This window comes from Schistosoma haematobium, chromosome 1 (genome assembly GCF_000699445.3).
Source record: "Schistosoma haematobium chromosome 1, whole genome shotgun sequence".
NCBI lineage: Eukaryota > Metazoa > Platyhelminthes > Trematoda > Strigeidida > Schistosomatidae > Schistosoma > Schistosoma haematobium.
Window position 1 is genome coordinate 34,708,566 of NC_067196.1, and position 10,838 is coordinate 34,719,403.

Consider the following 10,838-nt stretch of genomic DNA (forward strand, 5'->3'; position numbering starts at 1 on the left):
CAAAGCATAAACAATCTCAGTAACCGAATATTAACCCAAGAGGATAAGTTGGGTTTTAGTCCCAGTCTCTCTGACATCAACAGCGGTTCAACGAGAATGACTGCACTTATCAATATTCTGCATTAGCTGAACTGGAATAAAGGAGACGAAACGAAGATAACAGCAAGTTTTACTCACAAAATGCTTTGCCTTAAAAGAGGTAAGAGTGTTTTGACAATTCGGAGTTTGGAATACTTCCGTTAAAAACAGTTACCGATACTCAGGAACATCCAGTGTTATAAGACTGCTTACGAACAGTTTCCATCCAGTTTTAGTTCTTTCATGGCAATAGTAAGTGGCCTAAAAGTCATAAGAGTTATGGGAAAGAGCCTTGCAATTACGGTGGTGATAAGATTGTCAATCGGAAGAATTCCATGACTAAGTTAAATCATCTATTTTTGAAGGATTCTATGTTAACCCTAACGACTTTTAAATTCGATTTCCCGGTGTCATACGTTTAGATGCTTGCATTTGCTTACACTCAGATTTAAGTTTTAGAGTTATTGACAAATATAAAGAACGTCTCATTGAATCACATCCTTCAGATGCTACAAAACATCGTTTTTGATCCGCCTGCGTCCTTTTCCTACTATCATAGTTTTCACAGTCGATAGGCATTGCATTCTCTCATCATAGATATTCAAAGATGAAGCAAGTGGCTTATGATGACATTTTAGCGTTATAAGAATCACTGAAAGTATTTGACTGATTAATAACTGTTATATTGAGTGTTAATAACTTCACCGTTTTGGTTAAATGCGTTTCATTCAAATTCTGAACTTGTTTGCTTGTACCCTTGACCTCAGACATTTTGTTTTCATAGTGTTCGTCTTGCTATTTTGGAATTTTTGCTCCAGAAACATAAAAACTGAGGGTTTGTTGTGTAATTGTAATGAAAGCAATATATCAGGGTTGACTAACTGTAATTTATGAATAAACTTCGGTTCCTGAACTGGAGTTCGATTCTCTTGTTATTTGGGTCGTAAGTTACGAGTAGATCAATCAACGTGCTTCAACAACTGACTAGAGTAAACTTTGGACATAACATATGAGTCCTGTGAGCGCGTCTATTATTACATTTATAGAATTCATTAAAATGTTTAATTATGCATACCAGTAAACTTGAGGATGAACAGCCTTATTACGATTTAATTTAATAATAATCCTTCAAATGTTATATCAAGAGCATAAACAAGAACTAAGATGGTAGCGGTTTGAATTTCAAACCGCACACAACAAATATACTGAACACATCTATTATCAGTATTAAATATCTAAGTACCGTGAATAGCTTTTATGTACAGCGACAAATGCAGATGAAAACAACTACTGTAGCAGCAATCTCTGCATCAGTAGGCATCAATATACACAAGGGAAAAGCAACATCTTCAAATATAACACAGTGAACACTAACCCAATCACACTTGATGGACAAGCTCTAGAAGAGGTGACAACTTTCACTTACCTGGTCAGGATAATCGATGAACATGTAGGATATGATGCAGACGTAAAGGCAAGGATTGGCATTGCAAGGGCGGCATTTTTACAATCGAAGAATATATAAAACTCAAAACAACAGTCAGCCAGTATCGAAGTCAGAATTTTCAATACGAATATCAGGACAGTTCTACTGTACGGCGCTGAAACTTGGAGAACTAATACAACCATCATCAAAAAGTATAGATATTTATAAACAATTGACTACGCAAGATACTGAATATCCGTTTGCCGCATGCTATCAGCAACAGCCTACTGTTTGAAAGAACAAACCAACTTCCAACTAAATAGATAATTAATAAAAGACTCGGGAAGTGGACAGGAGATACATGGCGGAAATTACTAAACTGCATCACGAAGCAATCTCCAACTTGGAATCGTGAAGGGTAAATAAAAAGAGGCAGACCAAAGAACGCACTGCGCCGGGAATCGGAAGTAGACACCAAAAGAATGAATGGCACTTGGAAACAACTAGAAAGGATAGCCCAGGATAGAGTTCGATGTAGAGTGATGGTGAGCAATCTGTGCTCCTCCACGTGGGGTAACTGGTCTAAGTAAGTTAGTATGATTAGCTTGCCAACGTTTCGCAGCTGCTTTTTGATAGTATTGTGGTATATGATTCTAAAAAAATGCGTGGTTCAAATTGGATTTGGCAGTTAATATGATTCAACTAACAATGGGTTTCTATTTGTCACTGAGCTATTTTTTTTTACAGATTCCCCAAATTGCTTGAGATGCTAGACACTTAAGTGAATTTGTCTTTTTTTACAGCTCTACTCAATGCGTACTGTTTCCTTTCGATCCACATAGTTCTGTTTCAAATCAACAGCCTGTTCTGTCTACCTTAACTCATTTAAATACATTGGAAGGTATGGTATCTGTGTCGTCAGATGCTGTAGCGTTGGGTTTATTCGGGACTGTGAAGGGTATTAGTCAACTTGCTTATACTACTAGACTTATAGCACTTGTATTTTGTGGTTGAATCGCCATGAGGGGAGTTCCAAATACATACTACAAGTTATAAGAAATAATAATACAGTGACCTAGATGGCGGTCGGTTTCTTCAGGGTTCGGCAACACTGCTTCAACAAAAGCATAATGGTAAAAGTAAAGCCTGTTAGAATTTTAAATAATAAACATTTTAATGACCTACATTGTAGTTAAAGATGATTTATGGGAAACCAAACAGAATATCAGTAAACCTAGTGCTATGTGTCGAAACATGTTTAACTGCACTAGGTGTCTGACCTACAACCCATACGCGCTATGCTTGTAAATCGTCAATGTAGTACTAGTCTTTTTTATAAATCGATTGATCGGTACTTTAAAGATTAAGATGCTTTGTTGCATCCCAAACGCTCCAGCGACTGTAAGATCCTCTTTAACTCATTTTCAGGGTTTTAGAGACGAATAAAAATTGACCGGTATTCCATTGGTAATCCAATAAACTTTCGACACATTGCGCACATGGGTAGCTCAGAAATATCAGATAATAATGTAAGTTCCTTTGAAAAACGTTTGGCAAAAATTTACTTATTACATGTTTCATTTCATGTTTCGATACAAATTTATTATCATATCTCTTCCATATAGCGTATATATGTGGTGTCTTAATTTAACTTTGCGATTCAGACGATCGTTTCAGTTGTGGTTCTTTGGACGTTTTCCAGCGGCTCTGGTTTTTTAAGTAGGGTCTAGCCGCTTCTATGCCACACTCGAGTTTGGGACAAGCAAACTGTACACAAAGTAAAAAGGTTTTTAGTATCAACATGTATAAAGGGCTCCACATATCGACCACAGGATTCCGAAGTCTGTGACCACTACCCCACAAGAATGCGCAGTATTTTTCAAGCCTTGGCTATAATAATAATACTTATGTCGTTGTGTCCGGACAGCAGGTAGGTCATTGTCATCAAGAATTACTGATGTGTATCCATCAAATAATAAATAGGTTTTAATGAGCAGGTACATTTTGTTTGACCACAATCTGCAAGGTAAAGTTACTTGAAAATCATTGGTATAAACCTTTACAATGACTCAAGAAATTTGACAAAACATTACATTTCATTCCAATCAATTTCGTCATAGGTGGGGATAGACGTGTAGTCATTTCTTGGCAACCCTATTTTTGGCCTCAAATTAATACGGGTTAAATTTTTTTCCTACTACGATTAAAGGAATACATACCGTACATTGCATTAAGATTCAAATGTGTGCCTAATCGTCCATAGGCATATGCATAATAAACAATGTTTCTTAATCGAAAACACTACGTAAAAATTGCATTGTTCGTCTCCTCGCTGCATTTAAAGTTCGAAGCTTCGGTTTATTGACGATGCTAAAACTTATACCCATAGTTTTGAAGAAGCAATACTGCACATGTTGCGGTTTTATGGGAATTAGACCACTTTATCGGTACAAGATTATCAGATATACATAGCAGGTAATGAAGGATGAAATGCCGAAAATACTGTCTACTAGTTTATGAATTTCAGAACAAATTTTTGGATAGTGAACAATACACTGTCTTAATTGCAATACTATCTCACTTGTTACCTGTCTTACAAAATGAAATCCTTGCTACGTTACGGTTTACTCTCATACTTTTCATCCTTAGTAAACGTACAAGTGTGCTGAAAGTATACTTATGATAAGCAGTTGGAAGAAAAGTCAGTGTTTACATTTTTTGAACATCCGGTTTAAAAGTTGATCACTTATCGTGGTAGTCCCGCTTGTAATTTAGACGTAATTCTTTACAAACCTTTATCTATGAGTCTAAATTTAGTTGGGCTTGATATTTTGTCAATATTTTCTGTTTTTAGTGTGTCCTATTTTACACACTTAAATATACACTTTATCCTATCCTTAAAGGTATGCAATTCTTTTGGTCTCCTCGACCAACAATCTCTACCAGTGCACTTAAAATTGATTGACTTACCTAATCTTTCAAGTAACAACAACACTTCAGTATCATGTGGTCCTTTAACTCCGTCAAGTTTATGTGTCAGTTCTACAGTTTCATTTACTTTTACCACTCAATCACCAATGTCAACAACTATAGCAAGGTCAACCAAAAGGAACTCGCTTTTGGATCCTAATTCTGTGTTACATGAGCCTTGTAAAACAACTCACGTTGTTATGCGCCATTCAACTCACTTGAGCAATCTAAAGCCAGAATCACCTCGTCTCGATCTCAGTTTGCCGTTGCCTCCACCACCACCTCCCCCTCCTCCTGTTAATCCTGCTAATCTTCGTTCTATGTTACAGTCATCTTAACAAAGTGAATTATCTCTCAACAGTTAATCGTATTTCCTTTATTTTATCCAATTGGTCCTCTGATTTGAAGCATAATTTTCACTATTGTTCCCTTAAGCCATTTTTTCCTGTTATTTGATTACAAACACCAGGTTAGTTTTTTTAATGATAAGTTTCAACCCGTATTTAGTTAGTTGATTTTACCATAACTTATGAATTCCATAGATTTCAAAAGGCATGAATTTACCAAATCGGCTGATATGAATGTTTGTGAGCTAATAGCCGTTATGTTTGTTACTTTCATTACAATTTGAACGTGCTACGAATCCAAAAGACTGCGTGAATTTACGTCATAATATTTATGTGGTCTAACCTTTATAGTAAGTGGTGAATTTCATATATCGTTACTGGACTTTTGGATCTGTTATGGAAGTACGACACTTCGCACTGATCAGTCTAAACTGATGAATTATTCTGTCGATAAAACTGACAAAAACTACCACAGTATCCTTCTTGTAATAGTCTAATCGCTAATTCTTAGATGGATTATCGTCAGTTATATAGAATGAATATACCTTTGTCTAAGCAGTCGATCGACCGTACCTCTAATATGGCTTTCAAATGCTAGTAGTGATCGTTATTTTAATTGTTTCTCCACAGTTTTGAAAACCACTACCTATGATGGCCTAGGCAACTATATTTTTATATCAGTTTCTACATGAAAAATATGGCTTTTTCGACACTGCGCGTTGTTAACAAGTTCATTATTGTGTTATTTACTTTGTTATGTAAGATTGATATTTAATCGTGTTGTTGATTTCAACATACTAAAGATAGTTTATCAACTTCTTTGGAATCAGCACGAAAATATTGTCGTTATTTTTGTTACTCTTTAAGTTTCGATTCTCTGATGGATATTCTACACTAGTTGTCAGTTCTTTCATCTTTTTTCATTATATCATTAGTTGCACATTGCCTTGTTGCTAGAAGTGTGTGGGTGGTTGTCGATTCTTGGTTCCTCAAACCTTTGAAACGTATTTTTTGTTGTGTTAGCTCCGTAATTTCGATACCTTACCATCAGCAATTTAAATCCTTTTTGGAGGGATTATTTTTTTCAGACTAATCTTTTTTAATATTTTCCTCTTGTGAGGATGCTGGTTGTTTAAAGGAAGTGCCTACTTCAGCCATTAGCAGTACAACTTCACCATCAGACTCTAAGTTCGCTGCTATTTAAGTTATATACTTGGCAAGATAGGACCTAAAACATTGATATTTTAGCCAATATGGCTCCATTAAGCCGTCAGAATACACCTTATCTTTTGGTGAAGAAAATGATTGTACTACACCCTAATAAAACACTAATAATAAGTTATTAATAAATGTATGTTATCATCAACACCGGTTGACCAGGTACATTTTGCATACTTATTATCAAGCCACACGCAAACTATAACCTCTAGTGATGCTATCCTGTTGCTCAAGCCAAAGTAGATAGAATAGGGCTCGTACATGCAACTTAATGACTTAAAGTCAAACGAATTAGTCGCTGAGTGATCACTCCATTTATCATCACATTTCTGAGTTATATTCACTGGATGTTCCATTTTCCGATTAAATAGATGAAGCGAAAAAAAACGCCTATCACTTACACTACAGTTTTGTGTAAAATTTGAAATATACCTAATAGCAGATTGTTAACTGTTGGGTTAACTACCTAGAACGCTAATCAGGAAAATCCAAAGTTAATGATTGAAGTTAAAATAAAAATGTACGTAAATCGTTTACGCGAAATTGTTAAGTCCTATTATCCCAACAAGAGGTATTACTTTCACTACCTTTACTACTCTGGGATTAGCCCTGAGTTGATGGGGTATGGCAACTTGAGCCAGGCTTTACGTTGCATATGGCTGACTGAAAAAACAAGGAGCTATAAAATGTTATGTACAGGCATAACATAGTGTTTAGAAGCAGATAAATCAGAAACACTTCAATACATCCTATGGCTCACTTAAGATAATGGAAAAACGGTCTTAACTTTTGCCGCTATGTAAATTCGGGCATCATTTACAGAACGTTCAGATTTAACGTTAGAAATTAATCCTGAACAACAGAGAAGAATATTTTATTCAAAATTTAATTCTACCAATCATGAAGAAATGAAACAAACACTGTTCATGCTTATAGAAAAAAGTATCACAGTGAGTTAAAAGTAAATGAACATAAATTCGGAAATATTCTCAATAACAATAAAGTTGTAACATTTAAAACAGGTTGTTATCATTTCTTTATCATATGGCTTACCTGACAGTGATCTATAGTAAGGTGTAAACAATGCTGTCAAATGGTGGTTTGTTAACATTAATGATGTAAGACTAATAAACGATAAAACATTTTTACGCCTAATTATCTCGATAAAATCTCTCAATTATTATTATCTATCTATTTCATTTTGAATTGCTTTAATTTCCATACCAACATAATTGATGTTATCCATACATTTAAATAACGTACAGTTACATTTTTCAATTTATTGCGCTTTTTGTTTCATTGGCTTTTTTCTTTCATTAATTTTGTCTTTGTGTACTGCTGCTAAATAATTGCGATTTGGACTGGTTTATTTTAGACAAGGTTCTTCATTTATCTGATTGTTTGCACAATTTTCACAATGAATCGATTAAATTACATTGTCTTTTACTTGCTTTTATCAGTATGTACTTTACTTACGATCGTTATTATTATTGTATTTCAGATTATAGAAGAACTAAGACTTTTCTTGTTGGTAGTCAACCAATCCTCACATCCGTTGTAGCCACTGTCACCGCCCAACTAGTACCTTATCCATATCATCTCTTCTAAATATAATGAATAATAACCGTTCCTTTGGTGGTATTCTGCTGCGTATTTGTCGAGCACATTTAATGGCTAGCTTTTGTTTGATGTATTTCTTTTCTTTCTCTCTCCCGCTCTTTATATCTCGCATGAAATAAATGTCAACTGACCATTATTAGCACGCGGTTTCGTCTACACGGACCATCATCTTGATCTTTTTTGTTTGCCGTTTTCGTATTTTAGCTTTTCAACATGACGACATTTACGCATACACACTCATACACATTTAACACATACTATTTATGTCAGCAGATGACCATTTGAAGTAGTCATTGCAACACTTCATCATATGCTCTCCTGTTGTTACTTCCTTCTCTTTGGCTATTCTTAATTAATTGTGCTATGTGTTACGATGTTTTTGCTATTTATCTGCCCTCATGTGTACTTCTTCACTCTTGCTTTTGTTATTCGTTTTCTATTGTTTTTCATTCCTTACTTTTGGTTTTACATAATAAGAAAAAAGATGAAAATTTGCTTCCGAATTCTGTTCACTAGTTTCTTGTTACTCTTGTTCTGATCTAATACTAATAATAACATTTATAATTTTTAGAATTGTCTTCTTACGATTTGTTTTTTTACATAAAATAAAAGTGTTTTACATACCTCGTTTCTTGATGTTGTTTGCTCCTTGTGTCAAGATAAAAAACAAATGAGTAGTTATGGCATAATTTTGTGTGTACGTGTGACCTGCTTGACTTAGTTACAATCCATCGTAGTTACCATTTTTGTGTATTTTGTTAATTACTTGGAGAAAATAATAAATATGTTTGAAATATTTTGATCAATGTTTATTATTGTAGTAGATTTTGTATCTGAATCATCTCCACCTTTCTTAATTTCAGTATGTGATATTCAGTTTATTAAAACCTCATCAGTCGCCACATGTTAAGATCAGATCACTTACATGGAAATTAATGAGAAACCAAGTGAATCCCAATCAGTTGTTGAGTATATTCATCTTTACAACTCTTCTTAGTAGAGATTTGCATGTACTTATTTGAGTAGTGTTTGACCAATTTTATTACACTGTATATTCATGAGATTCGAAATAACGAAAGGAGGCTAAAAGATACTCTTTATGTGCTATAAAAATTAAGTTTAATGTTAATTTTTTTTTCTGAACTAAGTCAGCATCAGGTTGAATGAGAAGACTACTGGAGAAATGTAATTAATAATGAATTCTCCGTGACTTTACTTTTACGTAATTTCCTTTAATATTTGTTAGTATTTCTGTTCATTGCTTTTTTGTTTACTCTATTATTTTTTTGTAAAGTAAAATTGTGTTATTTATTGAACTCTTGAACTTCTCCTACATAAATAACAGTCTTTATGTAACAGAACAGAAACCGACTAATATGTAGTTATAAAATCAACGTTGGAGCTGAGTAATGACAACAGAACATAGTAATGTACAATAAATATTGTGGGTCTCATTTCAAAGAGGATTACATTTAAAAGTGAGAACTACGAGAAAAGGTAGGAACAACTATTTGAACAGATTAATATGAATTAATTTTATGTCACCTATTTCTCACCAACTATCTACAACGTGAAGTATTTTAAAATCAGAATTAAAAATGAAATTGAAAATATTTACGGAAGATAACTTGGTTAATAGGTTTTGTGGACATATATCAGCATGAGGTAGCAAAGATCAAAATAAAGTTGACGTATCGCATAAAATGTTGTAAATACATATTATATGGATAAGAATATCCTGGAACATTGATAATAGAAATGAGTAGTTAATAATAATTTTATATTCTGAAAAATAATAATTACAGAATTCACACCAGTTTACAGGCATGATCAATTTGATATAAATAATAACGTTAGACGTGCAGAACAAACATGTGATAAAAGAAAGTTTTAAGTATACTAGTTCAGTAGTTGTTTAAGTAGTACATATATTACAGCGATCCAATGCATCAGCCGGGAATTTTTAATATTTCTTAAATGGACAGCCTGTTGATTTATGAACGGTGTAATTAAGGTCAATTCGTGTACCATATCGAATTAATGATAATTATCTGCAACTAGAGAAATTAAAACGAAAACAGAGAGCACGGAACAACAAAAAAGTAATTACCAAAATATATCAATCAGGTCTACCTAAATGCGTGTGTCATGTGACACAGTGATATACTATTGATGTTATTCAAATTAGTTAAACTTGCTAGGGGCGGTGTTAACATATTGACAGCAAGTGGGTGGTTTTACTAAGGGAATTCACTAATAAAGATGGCTAAACATTTAAGGTTCCTATAATATCACTTGTGGAATGAGATACACTTAAAGGTGCTAGAACATTCAATGCATTTTCAGAGGAGCAGTATGCATCGATGCAGCGAACAAATAATGGGATTGATTTTATCGTACGGATAGATTGTGGTAGGTTATTCCAGAGTCTAGAAAATTTACAGGTAAATTAATTCATATAAAGAGATGGTTTAGAACAAGTTTGTTTCACTAGTGACAAGGAATTACGGATGTCATAATGAGAAGTTTCTGCATATTGAATCACGTGATTGGATGTAAAGGATTGTTTATTAAGTAGTTTGAAGAAAAAGATAAGATTCAGTTTGAGTCTCCTTTTCCATAAAGGGTCTAGCCCAAGTTTATTACATCTAGAATTATAAGTTAAGGTACAATCAGCTCCAAGAATACGAAGTGTAAATCGTCTCTGTACTGATTCCAGCCTTAATTTATCCTTTATGCGTGCACCGCTAAGAATAAACGTGCAGTATTCTAGAAGTGGTCGAACACAAACTTTGTACATTAAAATACGTGACTGATTGTTATAAAGGTTTCGAGTTATGTAACCTACAAGACGTTGAGTCTTAGAGGTCTGTTTCAATATCTGTTCTGTAAACGACAAGTCTTGGGAATATCTAAGTTCTAAGTCTACTACTGTATGTAACCTAGATAACACTTCTCCATTTATGGTAATGTCTAGGTTGAGTGATGTATCGCCAAGGCATATCCATCCACATTTAGCCGTATTAAGCTCCAGTCGCCATTTTAAGCACCACTGTGCTACCTTGTTAAGCTCCATGCTGATGCAATTTTGCATATTTTTCAGCTCGTGTGGAGAAAATGAATACACTATTTTAAGATCATCTGCGTATAGAAGGGGCTTACCGACACAAAAACTTTCA

At 34.1% G+C, this 10,838-nt stretch overlaps 1 protein-coding gene across 1 annotated transcript; it reads left to right on the plus strand.

Annotated features, from left to right (window-relative positions):
• The first annotated feature begins 2,779 nt into the window (after positions 1 to 2,779).
• On the plus strand, positions 2,780 to 9,176 carry MS3_00008424 (uncharacterized protein). Its single transcript, XM_051216766.1, has 4 exons — positions 2,780 to 2,905; positions 2,941 to 3,033; positions 4,408 to 4,943; positions 7,541 to 9,176. The coding sequence occupies exons 1-3, from the start codon at positions 2,873 to 2,875 to the stop codon at positions 4,810 to 4,812; spliced, it is 531 nt and encodes a 176-aa protein (XP_051073838.1). The 5' UTR covers positions 2,780 to 2,872; the 3' UTR covers positions 4,813 to 4,943; positions 7,541 to 9,176.
• Positions 9,177 to 10,838: the final 1,662 nt, after the last annotated feature.

What these genes read in the sequence shown, in the direction of transcription:
- MS3_00008424 (XM_051216766.1), top strand. Translation starts at nt 2,873, where the DNA reads ATGCTTTGTTGCATCCCAAACGCTCCAGCGACT. An exon ending in TCCCAAACGCTCCAGCGACT is followed by an intron (nt 2,906 to 2,940) that starts GTAAGATCCTCT and finishes TCAGGGTTTTAG; the next exon opens with AGACGAATAAAAATTGACCG. An exon ending in CAGAAATATCAGATAATAAT is followed by an intron (nt 3,034 to 4,407) that starts GTAAGTTCCTTT and finishes CTATCCTTAAAG; the next exon opens with GTATGCAATTCTTTTGGTCT.